The sequence below is a fragment of the Ooceraea biroi genome, chromosome 9 (genome assembly GCF_003672135.1).
Source record: "Ooceraea biroi isolate clonal line C1 chromosome 9, Obir_v5.4, whole genome shotgun sequence".
Lineage (NCBI taxonomy): Eukaryota > Metazoa > Arthropoda > Insecta > Hymenoptera > Formicidae > Ooceraea > Ooceraea biroi.
In genome coordinates, this window is record NC_039514.1 from 9,950,167 (window position 1) to 9,974,939 (window position 24,773).

The 24,773-nt window shown below is 41.4% G+C and overlaps 2 protein-coding genes across 5 annotated transcripts; one reads left to right on the forward strand and one right to left on the reverse strand.

Annotated features, from left to right (window-relative positions):
• The first annotated feature begins 697 nt into the window (after positions 1-697).
• LOC105284706 (spondin-1) lies at positions 698-23,820 on the forward strand. Of its 3 annotated transcripts, none has more exons than XM_011348431.3 (17): positions 699-861; positions 5,748-5,946; positions 14,842-15,085; positions 15,377-15,563; positions 15,810-15,974; positions 16,120-16,243; positions 16,367-16,497; positions 16,693-16,879; positions 17,323-17,491; positions 17,689-18,013; positions 19,511-19,736; positions 19,873-20,043; positions 20,801-20,926; positions 21,339-21,484; positions 21,574-21,652; positions 21,769-21,834; positions 22,082-23,820. In XM_011348431.3, exons 1-17 carry the CDS (start codon positions 796-798, stop codon positions 22,258-22,260), a joined length of 2,790 nt encoding a protein of 929 aa, XP_011346733.1. In that variant the 5' UTR covers positions 699-795; the 3' UTR covers positions 22,261-23,820. The 3 variants fall into 3 exon arrangements, with proteins under 3 accessions (XP_011346735.1, XP_011346733.1, XP_011346734.1); XM_011348432.3 differs by having other exon boundaries at positions 17,689-17,917; XM_011348433.3 differs by lacking the exon at positions 20,801-20,926 and having other exon boundaries at positions 698-861.
• LOC105284705 (translation initiation factor IF-3) lies at positions 21,914-24,700 on the reverse strand. 2 transcript variants are annotated; one of them, XM_026972119.1, is made up of 3 exons: positions 24,149-24,700; positions 23,834-24,035; positions 21,914-22,295 (listed from the first exon to the last, which is right to left on the reverse strand). In XM_026972119.1, exons 1-2 carry the CDS (start codon positions 24,674-24,676, stop codon positions 23,865-23,867), a joined length of 699 nt encoding a protein of 232 aa, XP_026827920.1. In that variant the 5' UTR covers positions 24,677-24,700; the 3' UTR covers positions 21,914-22,295; positions 23,834-23,864. The 2 variants fall into 2 exon arrangements, with proteins under 2 accessions (XP_026827920.1, XP_011346732.2); XM_011348430.3 differs by lacking the exon at positions 21,914-22,295 and adding an exon at positions 23,635-23,756.
• Positions 24,701-24,773: the final 73 nt, after the last annotated feature.

Genomic DNA, 24,773 nt, shown 5'->3' on the forward strand with positions numbered 1-24,773 from the left:
GATCGAGTACGAGTGGTATTTACGACGAAAGAGGTCTAATTGTTTCTCGCTGGACTTTTTTATCATGCTTCCCGGAAAAAGTGCGTCCGTCTGGATATCGGCTGGATTATGACGGCGCCGCTCTAATTACCAAAAACTGCGCGAAGTGTTTTGTCGCGCCCAAATGAATAGAGCGGCGGGCAAGGTCGGGTCAATTAATCAGTTTAAGCGCGCTTGCGGACCCAACTGTTGAATGCACTTTCCAAAGACTCGCGCTCGCGCTTGCGACGATTTCGCAACATGATGCAATTAGTGATTTCGTGCGTTTTCAGTAGGTAAAGCGACCGACCGTAAAGTTACTGTATTAGACGCGTTCACAAGATCGATGAAGGAAGCCGAGCGGCTGTCGACGACGTTTCGCGCATTCAGCACTGCTGATTTTTGCCAGGTTTCACGCAAACCCAAGACGAGCGATATTTATAAAGAGATATTTTTCCGGATAACAATTCTCGAGGATTTCGAGGGAAGCTCAGCCTCCCGAGAGAGTCACGTTTAGTCGGATCCGAAAACTCCAGCTCGAAGAACTCTCCGTTCCGAAAACGCTCGGGGAAGAAGCCGCGCGCGCGGAAAAAGCCGCTCGGAACCGCGCGCGCGCTCGTCGCTGCGCACGCTCGCACGTCCGCCCGGAGCGGTTGCGGACGCTGATATTAGATCCGGTGGAGAGTCGGACGGTTGTCAGTTAGCGGGAGACCCGCGACGGTGTTGAGCGTGTTTTGAATCGTACTACCCCGTTGTGTCAGAGAAAGCACGTGACTCATGAGAAGCGGAAGTCGAGAAGGAAGAGGAGGAACGGCCCCGCCGAGTCCTGCGGTCAACATCACAGTAAGTGTCCGTTCATCGTTTTTTAATTTATCATCTGTTTTCTCAAGTAGCCCCACGCGGTTTCGACGTGATCGTTTTCGCAGCAGTCGTCCTCTGTTCGCTGAGTTTTATGGGGCGTAACATGTACACCCCATATTCTGATCTTATCCCTCTTGCGATTAAATCTCCCGGTGTGCCGTCAAGCGTTCAACTGCACTTTAGTCGAGAGGAGTTTCCATCTTCCGTGGGTTTCCAACTTCCAATCGAGCGTGCGATCTTCCTATCTTCCATCATTGTCGCATCGACATCGCCGTCGCTGTTTAATTGCATCTGCGACATTGCTCAATTAGGTTCGATGACGGACGGTAATAAAATGTAATTGCGCGTCCTGATTGAAACATTTTGCTGACAGTTTCCGCTCGACCGGTTCGCAATAGTGCCGAATTCCCTCATGCGCGATCAGGCGCGTTACATCAGTTACATGAGCGCATTGTCGGGCCGCTCGCGGGAACAGATAAGAACGGCGGAAGGCCGTGACGGTGAAGCGGAAGGGGTGCAGGAGGATGATTCCCGTCCGCAGTGCAACGTGGATAAGTTGAATAAAAAGCGATCGAACCCCGGGGGATGATTCCCACACTGGGTTGCTTCGGGAATACGTGTCACGCCGGGATACGTCCTGCCTCTGTCCCCGCAACCTCCGAAAATTTGCGATCCTCGCGCAACGGTTGTTTTAGCGTTTTTTTTCTGTCAACGCAGCCGCACGATGACAATCTGGCGATGAAACGTAATCGATCGGGACCATCCACATCAATTCCGGAAAATCGAGCAAGACGAGTGAGCTTTGAGGATTCCTTTTTGCGAATTCGACAAAGTTTTATTTTTTTATGGTCTACTAAAATCTTTTTCAGATTCAGCGAAAGAGCGCTCGCTCCAACCTATTTTCGTCAATTAATTCCGCGGTGCTAGAATTCATATTTGAATATTCATAATGATGTCACAATCTCAGCGATCGTTTCTCTACGATGACAAAAATTACTATAAATCGCAAGCTTTCGCGCGCGCGCGCGTTCTCCATTTGGGTATTGCCATATTTATGTAAGTAACATCATCGGAACGCAATTTCCCTCGGAAAGCATTCGATAAAGCGAAGAACGTGTTCCACGGTGAGGCAAAATCTCCGGAGCGCAATTTTACGTGAGCACAAGAGAAAGAGAGACGTTTTACGGAAATAAAAGGGACGAGGGAGGAGAAAAAGCATACAGGTATCTTACGAAACCGCATGCTCGGCAGCTTCGACGAGAAATCATTTACGGATTACGGTGTTCTCGGCGTCGTCACAGATTAAATCGCCGCTATTCGACGGAGGCATGAATACTCCCGTCTCCGCTCGCGTAAGCGGCCTCGTTCGCACGGCTTCGATCCTCGTAATATCGCCAAGGAGGTCCTCGCCATTCATCGCACTCTCGTCGTTTTTCTTTGGAACTTCCAAACCGACATATTGACGTTCCCGGCTGGCAATCCGTCGTTCTGAGCCCTTGGCTCTTTCCTCGACACGGAGTTCCGAGTCCCTCCAAACCTTCCGCTATCCGTCTTACATTAGGCTCCCGCCGTTTATTCATCTGGCAGCCTCATTTAGGCCGACAGCTCAACGATCGGTTTTGATCCCGGCGGGAAAGCGGACGCGATCTTGCCAAAATTGAAATAAATTGTTACATTAAGTAATTATACGTGTATGCATATAAAAGATAACTGGTGATAATAATTGTACGACAGAGATGGAGAGAGACAATGTGACAGTGAAGCACGAATGAGGGAACAATGCGCGCACAAAGCGATTTGTTGAATTATGAAGTAGTCGAGAATAGCGCGTAGATTTTATTAATTCTGCAAAGATCGGATCTGGAATTTTAAGGGCATTGATACGGCAAACAAACGCCATTATCTTCTTATTTGCCGATCCATTACTTCATTCATTATACTGTCCGTCATTCCATTTTAATTGATTCTCCATCAGCAGTAAAATTTCCTACGATTGGCATTTTATATATAGACGAAGCGCACAATATGCTAGTATGATTAAGTTGTTAATTAATGTTAGCAAATGTAAAATTATTAGGACATAATCAGATTCACGTGCATTTAATCATCACCGGAGCATTATCCAGATGCAAATAACTAATTAGCGATTGGATCATTAATTCTGCGCTGCTTTACTTATCGGAAGACTCTAATGAATCTTTCGTCTCGCATGAATCCAGCGAGGTTTGTTAATTTATATCTTTCGGGACCTTTGCAATGTTCTTCTTTACAATGTCGCTTTACTTAATAATCTAATAACACAAAAGTAATTAATTGGTGATAATAAACTGACAGAGTGAAAGAGAGACAATATAAAGCGACAAATGAAAGGACAATGCGCGCAGAATGCGATTTGCTGAGCTATAAAGTAAATCCGATTGAGAATAGCGCGTGGATTTAATTAATTCTACAAAGAATTCATTATTATATTTGATATTAAATGTCAAATTAATATTTGCTATTTAATTACAATATAATACAATAGATATTCAGTAATATTATCAGTATAACATTTAGTAATATTATCAGTAAGTAATAAAAAACTACTATATTTATTTGATATTATTTACTTATTTACATATTATTACATATCGTTTCACTTGATATTTATTTCTTATTTCATCCCTCTCTCCTCTTATCTCTCCAAGTCAGGTGCGTGTAATAATTCTATTTCGATGTAAACAGCCCGAAACGGCGGGGAAACGCGTAGCCGCGCGTTCGGCTCTCTTGATAGATATTGTTTGAGTTCCTGTCGGTGTACCCGGCGTGTGTGCGGCCTAGGGTACGACGAACATGGCAGAACGCCAAGCGGAGTGAAATGCCATGCTCTATATACACCGGGTTGCAGGCAATATATTTAGGCACTTGGGATTTATGGTTAACCAGCTTATTAGAGGCCCGGCGGCGCCCGTGGATCGACATTGGATGTCACATACAAGAGCGTCGCACACGTCCCTCTGATCTTGCGCGCGATCGATCCTTGGATCGCTTTCTGGTGGCTCTCGGCGTTGCCGGAAGGGCGGAAAGATCCGCGTCGACTATCGAGTATCCCTTTACCATCCCATCCCGCAGAGCTACCGAAGCTTTACAACGATTTAGATTGTTTGTCATTGCTGATTGTTTGATGGTTAACGGAATGCATGACTGGTTATTACAACGCCTCGCTGCACAACGCACGTTTACCAGTATTCACCGGCAACTGATAAATGCACCTGTTTCGGTAATTAATAGCTCCGATAATCCAAACACCTGGCGCATTTCGCTGTAATCGGTTTACAGGGCCGTAGGGAAAGCAATGGAATCTCTCTCGCGAATATTAGTTCTTGATGAACTGTTTCTGTTCTTTTATTTAATTTAGTAATTCAATTATGTGATTATTTGCACGTTTGGACGCAATTGACGTATCATTTCGAATCTATAATTATGTATAGAAATTTGCTTTTTTCTGATTGTATTTATCTCATCTGCGTTTTCTCTTTTACGTGGTAAGAGACGACGGAATCTCCGCTGTACATTTCGAGTGCACGATAGTTCAATGAACCGAGAGCACGAGCGAGCTGTACGTACCCCTTTCGACGCCAAGATCCCGCCAAGATCGGCGAATGACTCATTCGGCGATGCGCGCATTTTGAGCAGAGCTTTGTTGTAGCGAGCACGTGGCCACCGTGAAGGCAATTGTCTCACGTGTTGGCATTGCTCTGGTCCAAGTCGCTCACGTGCACCCACGTTCGCAAATCCTCGTATCCACAATTCCCCGTTATCTCATGTCAGCAAAGACAATTTGCAAGCAAATATCCGGAATGAGAACGACCGCGGTTTTTGCACTTTTTTATTTATTCGATATTGATGAGTCTTTCTAATCAATCCTGTCTAGACGATAGACAAAATTGAAGAAATTGAAAAACTTAATTTTTATGATAAAACTAATACATATAACTATTTTGATAAGCATACTACAGCGACAGGAAATGTGTAAAATGTATAATTTCCGTGCGACTGCTCGTAAGATTAAAGCCTCTCACGTCAGTGCCAGAAACGACAGTTCACCCAGGACCAGATCGTGAGAATTGGGTCGATTGGTTTCCGATCCTGTACTTCGCCGTCTGTCGCGATGACTTCGGCGAATTTCCAATCAGCTCTCATCGAACACGGACCCTTTTTTAGACTAACAAGTAAAACTTAGCAAATTATTTAGGTCGCGTGTCAAGTGAAAAATCAGTATTTACGCAATTAACGTATTCTATCCCGATACTGCCTCTCATTCATTTGGACGTTTCAATGTTTTCGAGAACATCAGGGCTTTTCGGCGATTTTTCAAAAAGCTCTCATTTTCAATCATCTTGACAGAAGAAATGCGAGATAAGCTCACGATTAGGTCGCGAAACGCGTCGACGCCGTGCGTCGGGGAAATCTCGCTGTATTATTTCCTTTGCTCGAATTTTAATTAAAACGCATAATGGAGAGATAAACGAGGAACGTGAGGCTGCGCGGACGGATCTCTCCAAACACCGAGAGGGATCAAGAATCGCCGGTTTTCCTCTCGAAAGTAATTTCCATTTTAATTTTGCCTCTTCACGCTTTGATTTCGCGTTTTGAGTACTCGACGCACACTGTTGCCGAAATTTTGCCATCATTTGGCTGCTCGTTAGTCGGTGTGCTTTTTGAGAAAAGAGATTTTTTCGCGAATGGAAATGGAGGACCACTTCTCGCACTGCGAACATCGAGCGCGGAATAAACGTGCTTGCAAAAACACTTGGTCGCTTCGTTAACGCGGCTTTTGTTGGTACACCGAACGTAATAAACTATCATGTTGTTCTTATCGTTTGCAGGCAATGCACAGGATCGCGTATTGCGGTGCGTTGTTGCTGTTGGTTGCGGTAACAAGCACAAATTCGACAAAATGCTCGCGGCTCATAGACGGTGTCACGAGGCCACGAGCCAGCGCCGAGGGCAAGTACCACTTTTTCGTGACGCTGTTCAACAGGACCGAACACGTGAACGATTATATGCCAAACACCCGGTACAGTGGTAAGTACAGCATGTTCGAGCGCGAAAACGCGCCGTTAACAGGGGTAGGAAAAGCTCAATGTAATTCCGACGCGAATTTAGTTTTCCATGTTGCACAGATATTGAGAATCGAGTCCGACGTTTTTTTACTCGTCGCGATTTTATTATCGCGAACGTCTGCAAACAGAGAAAGAGAGAGAAAGAAAGATGAATTAACGTATTAACGTATTAATAAGAGTTCAATTGAAAAAAATTATCTTATCGAAATAATGCTTATTCTTCAAGCAAATGATATAATTCCTGTTACATCAGAGCTTATCCAGAGAACACAAAATTTAATTTATTGTGTAACAAGTTAAACTTGATGCACATTAACATGTTTTGTTTTTTTTTTCTTTTTTTTATCAAAAACGTGAATATTATTAAAGTTTATTACATGAATTAAGCACTGTCCTAGTGTCTATAATGCTTTCTGTTCATCTTACGAAATTCAGACGTCCGAAAATCGGTAACGTAACTCGTTGTAGTATTGGCCATGAACGGCACCGTCCGTCGCAATATCCCATGGCGGAATTTTGATGCTTTATAAGCCGTACGTAGATACAGACGTTGCTGATACGGAATATTCCGAGGCTCTTAAAAATGCCGGATATTGCGCTGTTTCGTCAATACTCTTTGACTTTATGACGCTGATGAGATCAAAACGTGTTACGACGTAACGCGACGAGAAGATAGACAAATCGTGAACTCAGAAATTTGCATATCTACGTATATCCCAATTAATTTAAATTTACTAAAACACATACACGATATTTGCGAAATTTAAATTCTTATGTATTTTTAGTGAATCGATATAACGTTAGTCCCATTACTTCCAAACATACTGTGTATGTACACAGTCATTACGCGTCTCCTATTGATTTCCAAGGTTTCATTAAAATTCAATAGACTAAAATACTTGAGACTCCATCTCGAGAAGTTAGCCGAACTCTCAATGAAATCCTTGTTAAAAACACAGTTATTGTAAAATAGATTCAATCGCCGTGGATTGACGGTCGTCGCGACGAGGGGATGAGACGTGCACGAGGACATCGTCGGCATATTAATTATCGCGTGAATTCTGGTGGTCGCTCCGAGATTCTACGCGAGCTGATTTCTCGGCTAAGGCCGCAGAGTCCTGACGGTAATTATGGCAATTACCGAGGGGAACCGTGGATCTTTGGGACGCCATGGTTGCAGAACGGCAGTTTTCCGCGCGTCGCAACGGCAGCCTTCCGGCTAGCGGAAACCACGCTCTGGAACCGAAAGGCTGGACCGGAGATTCGGGGGAAGTCGCGGCGAAGAATCGAAAAGGTCATTTCGCACCGAAAGTCGAGATAAATGCTGCGAGCCGCGATGAACTTTGACCGATTAACTTTGTGACAGCTCTGCGCGACGGCGCAAGTTTGATAAACGTTCACCGCCGCTGGAAGCGGTGAATCGCTCCTTTGAAACCTCTCATTGACGATTCTCCCGATAAATCTAGGACGATCCTGTTTTTTGTCGAACGGAATATTAAATGAATATCAGATAACGATGAAATTTATCGAGGCTAATCTTGCATGACAGAAAATTTCGTTGTCGGCTTACATCATATTTTAATTATAATATAATTTTTTGCATTATAATTTTTTGATTTGTACAAATCGAATTTGTATCTGAATGCATCAATGAATTTCTGCCGATTAACTTGAAGTTTATTTGTACATAGTTTTCACTACGACTAGCGACATGTTAAAGTCGTTTGGTGGCGAATCACGTTCGTTATTAACGCACATGTTTACTATGTAACGCGTTTATTATGTAAAAGTATCAAAAGGCACGTTGCGATTATGGTAAATCTGGATACTTCATATCTACACCCCCATCCGTGAAAATATTATTAAAATATTATCCCCGGCTTCGCGCACGTGAGACCGCCGCGCCGTCTCGCTTTAGTTGCCCCGGTTCGAGGTGGCGGCGCGCATTTTTCAAGACTTGACTACATATAGTTACCGTCTCACGGCTTTTTATCGAGTATCATTAACTCGACGTGATATCGTTCGCTGGATCGATGACCGTAGAACCATCTCAGGTCTCGCCCATCGCGATACGACAGGGTAGATACCTCTGGCACGATGACCCTCTCGTATGCCTTAACGAGAGACCCTTCCGAATAAAACCGTCCAATCAGAATTTTACGGTGGGACGTATAACAGCGGAATTTATGTCGCGGCGACGAGGGCGGAGGGAAAGAGTACATGGCTTTACGGAAGACACTTGGGGTCTTTGGCGAGGCATAATTTTTACCCCTAGACGTATACGGTCGATTAACCGGCGTTCGATTTGCCCGTTACATTTCTCTTCACGCATACAAGCGTACACACATGCATCTGTGCGTGATACCGTAAATAACGGTAATATTTAATTAATAGTGAAACTTGAACTTTTTTCCCCGTAAATTAATCAAATCAAGTTTCATTTTTTGTGTTTATTCGCGTTTGCTTCTCCGTTCGTCGACCGACAATCCTTTTTACATCATGATTCTCTCGCTGCAGCACGGCTGTCCATCACAGTATCTGTCCATCGTGGTAACGCTGTATCGCCGTGTCGATACGACGACTTCCGGTGTCAGCCACGGAAACGTCTCTGTTTATCCGATCGGCGGTCCAGCGTGGTAAAATCCAATCTCTCTTCCTCGCTTTCTGTTTTTCTTTTTCCCTGTCAAGCCTCTCGTAGAACTGGACTCCTCGCGCCTTCGGCACCTCCGCGCACTAACGCATGCAAATCTCGCGGGTCCGGTGAATTAATGTGTTACGTAACGCTGGCGGGACGCCAGGTGCGAGACGTCGCGACGCGCCTCCGGTTCAACGCGCACGGATTCAACCGGCCCGATAAAATTCTATTAAATCGCGCCGATACCGCCGTGAGAGATGCCGGTGTCGGTTGAACCTCTAGGAAGGGTGAAATCCTGAGGCGACCAGGAGTCCCGAAAAATTTGGAGGAATCACCGTGCTTACCGCGTGCAAGCAGGAGTCGCGAAACTACAAGAGAGAAAATATATCGAAAAATCGCGACGCACGGAATCATGCGAATCGCGCCGAAATATCAAAGCAGAGCGAAGCGTATTTTTGTGATCCGCTAAGTTGCAATTCGCAGAAAGTGCGCTCAACGAAGCGCCGCGAGAACGTAAAGGTTAATGGAAGTTGTCAGCGTGCAACTGACACTAAAAGCCGTAATGTTCATTAACTTTAAGCGCGTTCGACTGAATTCTCATTTTCATTCATGGCTTTGGAGCGCCCAGCATTAACGTTACACGTCGCTCCCGCACAAAACTGTGACTCGCTAATTAGGAGCGGTTAATTATAATATACCGGTGCTTAACGTTACAAGGCCGACGGTACATCATTTGTCGGCTTTCCGACATTCATCCCCGATTAGATTAATCTCCCTCGCGTATTCGCGTGGTGATAAATGCATGTAATGCGAGTACTTCCGAGCTACACGATAAGGCGTTTAAAAAATTGGAGTGCACGCGAGAAAGCCTGATAATCTGCGAACACCGAGGTCGCGGTCCTTTTTTCCTCTTTTCGCGTCTCCTTTTTCTCGTGAATTTTCCGGAACGACCTAACGACCCGTTTAAGCAAAAGTGGATAATGCAGCGTACGGTCAGACGTAGAACTCCGCGGCCACGTTCCTTTCCCACTTTTGCGACCTGCACACAGCTGAAACACCATGTTGTATTCGTCCGCGAGGCAACGCGTGCCACCGCTTTAATTTTAGCCTCGCGCCTTTGCATGCACGACGGAGAAAAAAAGAAATAAAGAGAAAAATCTACGCCGCGTTCTCCATCGCGCGCGCGAGTCTAATCTGGCCATTAACATTTATCCGAGTAAATCGGCGTATGCGTGAATTAATTGCGGCCGTAACCGCAGCTTGCGAGACGTATGCATTTTTACATTAACAATATCGATTCCTGCGGCAAATGTACCGGCGAACTTGCACGCACTCATTCGATCGAATGACACGAATAGCGAAGCGCAACGTGTTTCGATGCCGCATTCCTCGTCTTGCGTTTTCGTTTCGCGGTCGCGCGGATTGTGCTATTTCGTGCTTGATCCGCGCCGTTGTTTCGCGGTATCGCGGATTCCTCGTCGCTGCCAGAGGATTCAATGTCCTCTTCGACCCGCTTTGTGACTATTTGAAATCGGCGCGCGCGTTCAGAAAAAAAGGCGGAAACGTGGTTTCACGCGCGTGATAGTCGTGACGCACGGATATCTGGCCGTTCGTTTATTATTCCAGATTGATTAATAATTCATCCCATCGCCGTGTTGCGCCGTCGTAGTGGCGTTACGCGCGAGGACAGGCGGTCCATTGTTCGGTTTTCCGTGTATAATCCGCTTTGTTGTGTATGAAAAGTCGGGCGTTTGCATCACGCAAACTACTAATCGCATAGACAAATCCCAGTATTCGCGGGTCAAGTCCAATTCAATTCCTATCGGTCTCGGAGTTCGGTCGCCTCGTAAGGTTGAACGACTCTAAAGCTCTCGAGATGTAACCGGAAATGGCATCGATCGCTTTTAATTCACGAGAAAGAAAGCAGGTTGGGATTATCCGCTTAGGCGTCCACCACGTCCTCATAATTAGGAAAAAAGATTTGCCAAACGAGAAATTGAGGAACGCAGGTTGCGATAAACGAAAACTTGTACAGGTATCATTAATTAAGCGAGAGCGTTATCATTAATTAAAGATGAAAGTTAAAGCTTGAAATTTAAAAGTAGCTAGTTTTCTTTATATATTTTTTTCTTTTTGTATACTCTTCTTTCTTAATAATAAATTATATGTATTTTCATCTACGTTAGTTTACCCACAGGTCTCGCCTTTATATTTACTAGTACAACACAGGCGCGCGCTATTTTATTTTTCAATGTTAATAATGTTTTCGAATAATAATATTCATCTATTATTTATTAAACAATTTTTTTCTTTTTCCGAGGAGTTCTGAGATGTTTATATTATTAATTGGCATATTGCCTAGAGTTCTCTGCTATTGAAAATACCGTAAACTCAGAAATGAAAAAGTTCTAGCCCTTAGAAATTTTTTCTTTTTCCGAGCAGTTCTGAGTTGTTAATATTATTAATTTTTATATTGCCTAGAGTTCTCTGCTATTGAAAATACCGTAAACTCAGAAATGAAAAAGTTCTAGCCCTTAGAAATTTTTTCTTTTTCCGAGCAGTTCTGAGTTGTTAATATTATTAATTTTTATATTGCCTAGAGTTCTCTGCTATTGAAAATACTGTAAACTCGGAAATGAAAAAGTTCTAGCCCGTAGAAATTTTTTCTTTTCCGAGAAGTTCTGAGTTGTTGAAATCATTATTTTTTATATTGCCTAGAGTTCTCTGCTATTGAAAATACTGTAAACTCGGAAATGAAAAAGTTCTAGCCCGTAGAAATTTTTTCTTTTCCGAGAAGTTCTGAGTTGTTGAAATCATTATTTTTTATATTGCCTAGAGTTCTCTGCTATTGAAAATACTGTAAACTCGGAAATGAAAAAGTTCTAGCCCGTAGAAATTTTTTCTTTTCCGAGAAGTTCTGAGTTGTTGAAATCATTATTTTTTATATTGCCTAGAGTTCTCTGCTATTGAAAATACTGTAAACTCGGAAATGAAAAAGTTCTAGCCCGTAGAAATTTTTTCTTTTCCGAGAAGTTCTGAGTTGTTGAAATCATTATTTTTTATATTGCCTAGAGTTCTCTGCTATTGAAAATACCGTAAACTCGGAAATGAAAAAGTTCTAACCCGTAGAAATTTTTTCTTTATCCGGTTAGTTCTGACCTGTTGATATCATTATTTTTATTTTACTAGCACCACAGGCGCGCGCTATTTTATTTTTCAATATTAATAATGTTTTCGAATAATAATATTCATCTATTATTTATTATATAATAAATAATACAAATCCTATTCTAAAAAAAGGCGTTAAAGGTGTTATTTATTTCATCATGTTTCATCAATACAAATTTGACAGAATTGACAGCTGCCGTTTTCACGTTCCTAAGAAATAATAAATTAATATAACCGCACTGACAGCCACTATGACATTCTGACATTCGCAACACAAAGTTCAAGTCACACGAAGTTCGAGCGAGAGAACCAATCAGCGTCGCGGAAAAGAGGCCTCAATATTCGATAAAAAAGAACTTCGCGAAGTTAACACGCCTTTTTTAGAATAGGAGCCTTTTTTAGAATAGGAACAAGCGTGAAGCGAGAGCGTTATCTGAATCGCGTTAGATGCGATTTGCACCGAACATCGGATGCAAAAGGATATCAGACGATACTCTCTTCGGACATTCTCAAACGTCGGGAGGCTTGTTGCGTGAGAAATGTGATACTTCGACGAAGGTCCGAGTTAACTGCGTTTTTGCCGTTTTAATTCTTCTAATTCAGGGTTATGGGAATGATCGTGCGGGAGGTGAACGCAGACATCGTGACTCATTCTCATCTCGCTGACGTAACAAATTTCAGCTTCGATAAATGCAGCGTTCCGAATGGCGACTATACCAAATGTCGAAAAAATCTCTCTCCTCTCTCTCTCTCTCTCTTTCTTTCTTTCTTGGAATGATTTGATCACTTCTTAATTTAATCCGCTACATCGCGATGCGCGCAGACAGCACGCCAGATCGCTAGAACGTATTGCGTCTTTTTCATGTGTTATATATTCTCTTTATGCCGTACATATGAAATATTCGTGTATAATATTGTTAATATTGCAAAAACTACATTTCAATTTCTCGTTTTTTAAGCCACCTGTATGTGACATCTTTTATATGAATGACATTGGGTTAAAAAGCACAATGGAAAAATTAAATATCGCGTTTCAATTATTCATGTAGCTTTGTTCGTATTTCTTTATATACTACAAATAATTGCTTTCAAAATAATTGTTTTTCCTTTTCATTGCGAATTTATCAACGAGACTTAAAATAGATTTTTAGTTATCCAGAAGCCAATAAAAATGTTTCAGAATCATTTCTATTGAAAATTAAATATAAAAGTGGTCGAAAGAATTACATAAATGGCGAGTCAAAAATTTTCAAGCATATATTGCGAATTATGCTGTTAGTAATTTTATAAACTTTTTCGTACATAATTTGATCGTTCAGTCATCAACGACTCATCAAATGCACAATTTATTATATCTCGAGTCGCCGAGAACCTTTCTAAGATTCGACGTGTGAGTCTTACGCGTGTAAAAGAGATGTAGTTTAAGAAGACCCGTAACTCCAGAAGCCATAAATGGCTTTGAACAGCTGAGTATTACACGTTGTGACATAGAGAGTGACCTACGAACGCACAACCTTGCGACTATAATGTTTCGACACTAAATGTTTTATCTAATTATTTGCGCAATTCCACGTTTCTGGTTATTTATTACGTCCTCTTCGAAAGGAATGATACAGTCTAGTTTTTATATTCCAATTAACAATCGTTATTGATAAGTGGACAAAAAAACACATATAATATCTGTATATACTAAATATATAATATCTAAGCGCTATTTCTATATATTTAAATATTTACTTTTTTCCTATTTTGTACATACGAAATGTAAAATTGTGATCAGGCAATAAGCCGAGAAGAAAACTGTAATTTCCAACCTTTTTCTCGTTTTTCACATAAACTCTATTAGTCCCCTATCCACTGCCTATATTTAATCGTGGAAAAGGATTTTTCATTCTATGCAATCAATAAAAAGATTAGTGTTTACAAATTTTGCGGTAATATAGACGATTCCAGGATCCCATTTGATGATAATTTATTACTGAAATAACTTTGTCGCGTAAAGCGATATATGAGTTTACCGAGAGGTCCGCAATTTTTAATGAAATCTCGGATTACACTGTTCATAAATAAGGTCGCATAAAATGTAACACGCTTTACATACATGTTGAAGAATATTTCGTAACTGAGAAAGAAACACACTTGAATCCTTCTGAACAGCGACGGCGGCGGATCCACGGTGTGTCGTGTGTTTAATCCATGCTATAAATAGCGGGCCAGTAGCCTCTGGCTGATATATTTCTATTCCGAGAACACGAATATATTCCTTCGACACGGGAAAATCTATAAGCCGATATTCATGCAAGATATTTATTCAATACGCTTTTTTCCGATATGTTCGATAAAAGATATTATACTTTTGGTAGCTTTTGCGGCTAAATAGCTCTCCCCACAGGGAAACAAGAACGGAAAGGGTACTGATAAATCAATAGACCCGAAATTGATATTTCGTATCGCAAACGTATGCAAACAAACGTGACTCTTCTCGCGAAATGCGGTAATTCCTTGTTTCGTAAAATTCTCCATCGTGCTGAATTGCTTTTTCTGTAAAAGTTTTCTACCTCGAGCGCTTAAATTTTCCCTCCCGACGGATGAGGATTCGCGTTCCTGCTCTCAATCAATTACGAACTCCGCGCGAACAAAACGGGAATTCCTCGCGTCTTTTTTCTTAGCTGTTAGATGAAATTACTGGAAAAAAAATTTTATGAGTACGTTTGATTGCGCGGAAATTATGACGAGAGAGCGATTCGCAGCAGCGGCTCATCGTCAAATTTCTCAAAAAATCCTTCGCGAGGATGCTGTAACGTTACAGTGACGATGTTAATCGTATATGATGATGCACACGGATATGTACAACGATCGTAAGATTATCCTCGCGCAAATTGCCGGATTGACTAAGATTCTCCTGACTTCTTTTACTTGCAGTCCACGTTTTTATGATGTGACGTGACATTTCGGCATCAATGAGACTCAAATTATCTCGATATCATTTTATTCGATCTTATCGCATCTCGCGAACGGAGTGGCAGTCAGAATGAAAATTGGCAATTATTCCAGTGATCCTGCGATCGGACAACACTGATCAGGTACCTCGCAAGTTCACGAGATTCCTCATATCCGTTGAAGCCGAGAACATGAATGAGACTGCCGACGCAGGTGTCTTTGATCTTCAGGACGACATGATGACCAAATTCGCAGATAACTGTGCAAATGCCGTCGTGGAGACGTCCAAAGTACACAAGAATGAGATATCTCTGGTCTGGACCAGTCCTGCCGAAGGTAGCGGTTGCATCCTTCTCAGGTGAAGGGCTACTCTTCTTAAATATCAATTGCGAGACGAATAAACGAAAACAATTTGTCCACGTTTCGCGATTAATCAATGATAATAATTAAATCAAGCTAATGTGATTTCGGCATACGTGCATTAATTTCAGATTTGAGCAAATTTGAATAAATTTGTTTGAACGTATCGTGAATTTGACAATGTAGTAGCTTTTATAAAAAAAATAAGAGATGACAATATTTGTACAGAGTCGAGTGTACTTATCTTGTTTTATTCTTATTTCTATTATTATTTTGTCCTTTATCACAGAGCGACAGTATTGGAGACACCGGACACGTGGTACATGGATGACTCCGAATTAGTTATCAACATATGTCAAGATTCGAGAGCGGAGGCGGATGATCAAGGTCCGGTTTTGCAAGACTGCTGCGCCTGTGACGAGGCCAAATACGAAGTGACTTTCGAAGGGCTTTGGTCGCGCAACACACATCCCAAGGTATGCACGTGGAAACACACAGCACATTAAAAACTGGCTGGAAAGTTGCGATATTAGTCTGTGCTTTCTGAAAAATAATTTTACAAGAACAATTACAAGAAGATTTAATATTCGAACATATCGCTTTATATAACGAAGGATGTGAATATCGGATTTGAATATCGTTTACAAAGAGGCTTCTTATATTAAATACGCTTCCAGATCTTATATCATCGATACATCTATACCGTTCATCTCCTTTTCTAGGATTTTCCGAGTAAGGGCTGGCTGATTCGATTTTCGGATGTAATCGGCGCGTCTCATACCGGTGAATATCATTTCTGGAAATACAATGGGAAAGCTAGTACCGGACTGCGACAAGTGGCCGAGCTTGGTTCGACGCGGAAGTTGGAGTCCGAATTAAAAGCCAAGGCAAGAAACACAAGATACGCTGGCATCAATTATGTAGCAGCGATATAAGAATAATAAAAAATAATATAAATTAATAATAAGATAAAAATTATAAGATTAATATAAACGTTGCATATTTATATGTAATAATGTTTATTGTTTATAGAGTGAAGACATCAGAACTATAATAAAAGCCAGAGGGATCAGTTATCCAAATGTGACGGGTAAAACTTTTGCTGTCTTCCGGGTGGACCGCAAGCATCACTTGATGTCCCTTGTGTCCATGATCGGTAAGATCAATAAATGTGCCTTCAATTAACAAAGAAAAGGAAAAAAAAGAGTTTTCTATTTCTGCGCGTTAAAACATTTCCTTCTCCTGCTCATGGATAAAAATATTTTTCTTTTCTCTGCAGATCCATCGCCCGATTGGATAGTGGGTGTTTCCGGCTTAGAACTTTGCCTGCCCAATTGCTCCTGGATCGAACACAAGGAGCTGAATCTGTATCCTTACGACGCTGGCACCGATGATGGCATCACTTACGTGGTAAGTATATCTTATACTTATAACTCAAAATTATAGTTGCTATCGTTCAAGATTTCTCTCCACGTTTATAAAGAAAAATTTAATTCAAAATTTATATGCGCGTATAAAAAACGTAGAGAAAATTGTATTCTTCGGCAAATGATTTCCAGTCATTCATCAACAGCCACAGTAATTTTTGATTAATTTAATTATCAGTCACCAGACTCGCCGACGGAGCCGCAGGAATTGATACGGCGCATCACGTCGACGTATCCGAATGACTCGAGATCACCCTTTTACGATCCGTCGGGGCTGGACATGAAACCCCTGGCGAAGCTCTATTTGAACAGGCAGAGATTGTACGAGAAGACCTGCGACATCGCCGGCGACCCGGATGATGCAGGTACGCTGAATTCGAATGAAAAGGAAGGGTAAGATAGCACACTTCGCTTTGTTTAACGGGAGTTTTGTTTGCCGTTTTGTTTGCCGCCAGCATCAGACAGGAAATGTATATATGGAAGAATTGATTGTATAATTTGAGATTACTCGTCGCGCATATAATGCTAGTAGTATATAACATATCTGGAAAATAACGGGATGAACGCTGTATAAATTTAAACTCTGTCGCACGAGTCTTGTCTGATTCCTGTGCAATTTTCTTCACTCCTGAATGTCTCAGTAAAAGTTTTTCTATGTATAATTAATGTTCGAATCGATATAGTGTCGTCAATCCCATTATTTTTCATCCATGTTACCGCACGCGAATTTTATTTATTATTTTATTTATTGTCTTATTAATTTATCTGTTCACACTGAATACATGTAACAAAGATGATCTGCTTGCAGAAACCTGTAAAGTAACATCTTGGGGCGAATGGACCGCGTGTTCCGTTACCTGCGGTAGAGGACATCAATTGCGACAACGCCACTTCATGGACGAAACGGCGAGCACGAGCAAGTGCAGTACATCCCTCACGGATCGACGTAACTGTTACAACACGCAGAGCCCTTCCTGGTAACAGACAGTTTCTCTGCAAATTTCCTCTGCGCTAATTTATTCCGAAATTTATTCCAATTATTCATCAAATACCCACGAATTTAATTTTCTTTTTTAAATTTTAATTTCCTCAAGTTTCTTGTTAGTTTTCAACGAGGGGGCGCGCCTCAACGAGATTCCTTAACTCATTTAATTACAATTACAATTTACTCCAGCCCCGACAACGGTCGCCACGACGGCATCCTCGAGAGTGACAAGTGCGAACTAACCACGTGGAGCTCGTGGTCTGCGTGTTCGTCGACCTGCGGCGAGGCCAGCAAGACGCGAGACAGGAAATTCCGGAAGAAGAAGTTCCGGAAGCAGTGCATGGCCGTGCCGAACGGGCCGCCGCTGCAGCAGTCCATCGAGTGCGAAAACGACCCATGCGAGGGCGAGGACGAGGAGGTAAGCGAAGCGGAAAGTCAGTTGGAGGAACAGGACTTTGATTATGCCTATGAGAGGGCGGATGCGGCAGGGGAGATAACACAGGAGTGGCTACAGGTACGAGGAGATTCCGGATCGCTCGGATCAGGACTGAGATCGCCAAACGGCGAACGAACTTCCCGACGAGGCTGAAATATGATGAATCGTACGAAACTCGGCCGTGACATTCTGAGTTAAATTCTAATTTATTAAAGTTACTAAAATTATATCAAGACAGTTAAGTAATTGCGGTTTTAAGTCGCATTATTTAGCGTCTCCACATTTATCTCAACAGCGTACGAGATGATTATTTCCATAAATGTACTTGACAGTATTTTTTCCTGATTATTGCTCGAGATAAACAAATGTACTGCGTCCATTAGCGTTTTATTTAATTAAGCTCTACTTCTCTCGTTGTAATTATTTTTTTCATGTTACTATTTTAATGATACGGATTAAGTTCGTCGGAAACTTCGGACGCTCGTGCACGATTACCTCTTTGTTCTCCATGAAAAAAAGTATCCAGCGGGATTCTCTTGTAATGAAAAATATTCCTATTTGAGATGAAAAAGCAATCTGTATCACGTAAACTCTATACAAGTTTAGTTTTCATATCGCGGTGTTGATTGTTGTAAATTGCGTATTTGAAACGTATCGAAATCGCTCAGCAAATTTCCCCATAACGGAAAAGATACAAGAGGCACGTTTCCCGCTCGATATTTGTGAAAGTGGCACAGCTTTGCTAAGTATTATATCATCAGCCAGTCTGCGGCGACAGCTTCGCACGGGTAATCGATACCTGCACCGTTTCTCGTAGATCCATCCACGGCATCCCGGCACTCTCACGTAAGTCACGCGATGTCACAAGGAAAGCCTGTGCTTTGTCGTACGGAAAATTTAATCACTTTTTTCTCTTTTTAACGAGACGCTATTACAGCAGGTATGCAACAAGCCAGTGAAGTATATAAAGCATCTTGAGCATTCGAAAGCGCATTGAAAAAGGTCCGGACTACATAATCTTTCTTCTTCTCTTTTCTGTTTCATACAGTTTTGCCTTAATTTAACGTCCTAACGTTTTCGATTATTTAACAATATCGTTAACTGCCAGCGCTGACAGATGCACGTTTAACGCTAATGACATTTCATTACGCGCAATGAGCGTACAATGTACAATCACGTGTCACTGAATTAGTCTGTAACGTTGCGATTGCAGTATCGGCGCAATTAATCAATTTCAGCAATCGTGATGGGAATTCACATTTAACGTGTGTGGGGTGTATGTACCAGGGATGCAAAGGGGAGATCCGCGTTCTCTAAATTTCTTCTCGTCGCTCGTCCACGAGTAATAATTTCATTCTAGCTTTTTACCGTGCTTCGTATTTAACATTTCTCGTAAATTCCTCAGACAAAAAATCTACGTGTGTGATTTACGGAAATCTTTCGAAAAATAATTCTGAAGTCTCATCACAGATTTGTTCGAAGATGACGAAAACGAATGTGAATCTCGATACTGCAATTCCTCGAAAAATTCCATCAACTATTCTCCATCGTTAATCGATCCTTGATTTACCACAGAAATGTCCCCCCGACCGCTACACAGAGTGGTCCATGTGGTCGCCGTGCACCTCCAGCTGCGGGCCCGGCGTCAAAGTGAGATCCAGACTGCTGTGGGACAACAAGTCCTGGATTAGTTCAGATAGAAACGACAACGACGAGGACAATCACGAGGAGTGCAAGATACAGCAGGCCTCGTGCATGGCTCAAATCTCGAACTGCGATTTTTCGAAGGATGAAGCGGAGAGTACGTGAGAAAATCGGTTCCCTTCTTCTTTCTCTAGCTAGAACCGGCTAACTGGGGGGAAAATTACACTACCCATTGTAAAAGATGTAAAAGCGAATATAAGAGAGAAAAGTCAATGTGCCGTGACTGATTGCAGACATCTGCAGCGAGCCGCTGGAGAAGGGAAACTGTAAGGGCCGCGTGCTACGTGTGTATTTCAACAAACAAACAGGCAACTGCCAATGGTTCAGCTACTCAGGATGCAACGGTAACCGGAATAATTTCCCGACAATAGTGGATTGCAATTACGTCTGCGGTGATTTCCAAAGTAAGTTCATCGCAATTCATCATCATTGCACTTCATTACTTCCCTGGCGCTGTGCCGCTCGCCGATGTGTCCGCGGATTATGAACTCCCACGCACCACATCGATAAAATTATTTCCGGTCAACTCCTGTCCGCGAATTTCATTCCCGTGCTCATTGTTCGACCATGGCGCGCTGTTTGTAACGTTATTAATTTGTGAAAATAGACTTGCACAACGTATCAATGACCACGTTTACACTTTACATTCAGGCCGCGGTCTATACTTCAAATTCGACCTAAATTATTTTATCGCTTGCCGTAAACACTTGGTAGACAATCCATCCTAACTTCAGATTACTACTTTGGATCACCGTATAGGTATAGGCCGCGGCCTGAATGTAGGATGTAAATGGGGTCAATAGAATTCCCCGTCTATGGAAATCGATACAGTTTGCTTGCAAGCAGATCTATTGCATGACATCTATTGTGTAACTACGCACACTTTAAATTTTGTTATATTATACAATATTTTATAATTGTATTATATAAAATAATAATTATTAATATATTTATTAATATATTTATTAATATATATTAATATATATTATTTTACAATTATGTCGGGTATATCAGTTTTGTTTTTTTTTTCGATGAAGGCACCGAAACTCTGTTTCCTGCTATCAAAACGTTATGCCACAGAGCTTTTCCATAACAAGCACGTCATTTTCCTCCAAGTAACCGTTCACGTTATACTCTGCACACGCTTACTAACCGATCCAGGGGAATTGAGGGCGAATCTGTCGGCGATCATGAAAAACTTTAAGGTATCCCTCAGCAGTGTCCTCAGCTATCATATCCCTGTGCAAGAGCAGCGCAGCACGAAGGCGAAGAGAGCGCAATACGGTGGTAAAGTGTTTCAAACTGAAGTGTTCACTTGATACTGTTCTATCAACAATATATAGAAATGAAAAGTTTAATTAATGTTGATCGTTCACTGTGCGTTTCATGAAAAATATAACTGTTTTACGAATTCTGATTCTCGTTTGAGTTATGTTTGGAATCGATAGAAATTAAAAATCAATGTGTCTTGATGAGTTTGATAAAAAAGATCATTTTGTACATAGAACAGATATTTAATTATCGTTTATTAATTTAATTAATATTCCGTTAATATTCGCGATAATAATTCATTGATATTCATTTTTGCAGTCATTAAGATAGTGCTTTTTCTTGAAAATGATTTACGTGAATTTAAGGACCATTAAGCGATGTACAACGATTTCTGCTTCGCTGAAATTGACTTGCATTTCCTTTACAGACCAGCGTTTTAAAGGCTTTCAACCGAGTAGTCAGATAATGGAATCGAGCGAGGATAATAAAGTGGACTGCGAAGTCTCCGAGTGGAGTGAATGGTCGCATTGCAAGAACTGTCGTGGGTACACCATCAGCACTCGGCATGTTACGGTATCGTCAAGAATATTAATTGGAAGTCAGGAAATAATAATAAATCTTTTTGCCAAATCTTAACAATCAAAAATTAAATTTTCTTTTAGATACCACCTAAAGGCGGAGGAAAGAATTGTCCGAAAAAGCTTTTCCGCAAAAAGAAATGTCACAAGACTCAAGAATGCTGTGAGTACTCTTTTTCTTTACTTTCTCTAAATTGTTATAAAATAATTATTAAAATTATTAAAATAATTATATTAAAATAATTTATCACTTGCAATTAATGATAGTTAATGTTGCAGCTTCACCAACCGACGGAACAGGTCGCCGTTATTATCGCGACAGGAATACTGGAAACGATCGCGAGAGTAAGTTTCGCACGAAATAGTCTCTTTAAATTATTGCTTCGAGCAGATGATTCTTACAAGTTAATGCAAAACATTTTCTGATTCTCACTTTCAATTATTTATTAATTTTTACTTTCGACTACTTTCAATAAGTACAATTACAGCATGTAATCACTTGGAGCGGATTTACTTACTGTTATACATATATTAACACTTGTTTAATTTACATTAAATGTTTGCGTGTCTGATCGCTCGTTTTGCGCGATAGTTTCCGTAGATTGCAAGGTGACGAAGTGGTCAGCGTGGTCGAAATGCAGTGCGACTTGCGGCGTGGCTTTGCGCACCAGAGTCAGAAGCGTGATGGTGCAGCCGCGTGGATTATGGGCCAAGCTCTGTCCAGCTCTAGCAGAGTTTAAGAAGTGCCCCAAAATCGATTGTCCTCAATAACAAATGTCCCCTTTTCATCATTCTCCATCGCTATTCTGTCGACAAGTACAGAAGACATTGATGCGCGGCTATGAATTTGTCCAGGATCATATGTTTAATTTACAGGACTCTTGTTAGACTGATTAGCAACGTCCCTTCTTAAATATCGCACGCAATATCGAAATCTCAGAGCGTATAAGCATAAAAGAGATAGAAGATATCTCGAGGACGAGCAGCAATTTTATCCTACGGAAGTTTTTGCGTTTACGGTAAATGTTCAAAGTTTTGCGAGCAAGAGAACATTCGAGTTCTTGAATTTGAATCGTCATTAAATTGATAAAACTAAATGCTCTTCGTTAGGGTAAAAGGGATGGATTGGATATAGTTGCGTAATGGAGAAACTGATTCATAGATTCCTAGCGAAATGTGTCCAAAGTAGAGAAAATTAGAATCAATGATTATGACAGACAATCTGAAATAATTACGACGCATTGCGATTTATTAATTATTTTCAGTATAACACCGGGAAGCAAAATTGTTGTATCTGTAATTTGCAAGAAAGTTATAACGAAAAGAGAATCAGGGGTAGAAATCGATTTTATGTAGCTATATCCACCTTCTGTCTTCCAGCGTGATTTACTACGCACAGGATAATCGTACCGCAGATGATTGCGACTTCATCGTGTCAATATACTGGATTATAATTTAATGATAGATTTAGATGTGCGACGCGATGTATTAGTAAAATACATTGCTCTACTTAATTTAAAGCTATGACACAAGACACGATATCTTCCCGGCAAGGGAAATGGAAATTAAGTTAAGGCGAACATGGATTTGCATTCCAACGCGTCAGTTGTGCTTAGAAAGTGAGAAAGCATCAGAATTTTTGCGAGTGTATCCGTATTATCATAATCAAATAGTCGAATACGTGTATAGTTTCTTCGTGAATCGCGTCAGCTGATGATATTTAATCCAATTCAAAGTGCGAGAAGCGAGAACTGAACCATAAATCAGTCGCGGCACATATTACGTTAGTTAAATTACTCGTTTCTGTAGCGCAAAACACAGGTAAAGCGCGTGCAAACGCTCGTAACAATAACGTTTTCTCGCACGTAACGCGCGTCGCATTCATGGCATTTATCGTGCATTGCAGATCTCAGTGTAAGACCAAAGTTTATAATAGCTTCAATTGTGAGGGCCGAGAGAGCCGCGAGGTATTTTAAAGTATGATTGTAAAAGCGCGACGTAGACATATCAGTAGGTAGTAAGCCGTTTGTTTAACGCATAATGAGACGTTTTATCGACGTGTGTGAAATTCTTTTCACCGACAATAAGAAAAGAAAGAATAGGTATGCTACAAGAAAGGCTATTTAAATGTTATCTTTTTGTAAAATCACTATATATATCATATATTCGTACATATATACAGAATAAAAATAATCTCTATAAATATATTCACGTAAAGTATGTATACTTCTGACTCCATTGTCTCGCGTCGAGAGTATTTCCTCGAGCTGATAATAAATTATTAGTAATTAATTATATACTCATATAATTAATTATACACATTTATTCGGCATCTTGCATTTACCTTATTTTACTCTCTTCTCTTACATCAAATTTCACGCATTGTTGCTTTGGCTATTTGCACTGATTGTTTCTTTACTATTCGCCGAGGTGTCATTGTTTGACAGAGGAGTTATTACAAGTAAAGCCATATTCTTCTTTGACTGCATCTGCTGTATGCTACCATGGTCCTTTATCATATCCTGTATGATGCTTTTCGTCTTGTTCTATGGATTCAACACAAAGTATGTATGTAAGAAGTGTTCTTTTAGTCAGCTCAATCAATGGTCTGCTATGTTACAAGGGAAAGAAATGTAGGAGAATCAAGGAATCAACTCACCTCATGGCTATCGTCTTTGATCACAAGTTTAATCTTGTGTTTCTTGTTCAACAACTTGACTATGTTTTTCAGCTTCGTTTTCAGATCGTGCTCGGCGATCTTCGCGGATATATAGAACATCTTTTCACTTCTGAGCTTCTGTTCATCCTTGTCCTTGTCCTCGACCTCGGCGATCTCATCAGTCTCCTCGATGTGATCGGAGTTGCTTAACAGCTTATATACCGCTCGTTGCGTCTTGCTGTCGAAGTCGGTGATCTTGGTGAGGGTCAAGTTGCGACGTTTCGCCAGACGCTGCGCGTCCTCCAGTATAGTCACCGTGATCGAGTTGTCGAGCGATATCAGCGTGATCTTCGGCACTTCCACCGTCTTCGGTCTCGGCTTTTTGATGCCGTCATTCGCGGCGTCCAGCGCCGCGATGGACTTTTTGCTGAATGCTCGCAGGCCGCATCGACACTGATCGAAGCGTCGAACGAGATGCACGGCTCTCTGCAGAACTGTCGGAGTCATCAGTAACCGGAAAGGATCCATAACCTAACAGCCTTCATCTGTCCCGTGGTCGTTCAATAGATAAACATAACCTGCGATCGCGCACGACACATGTATGTATCCTCGCTGATCCTCGCCA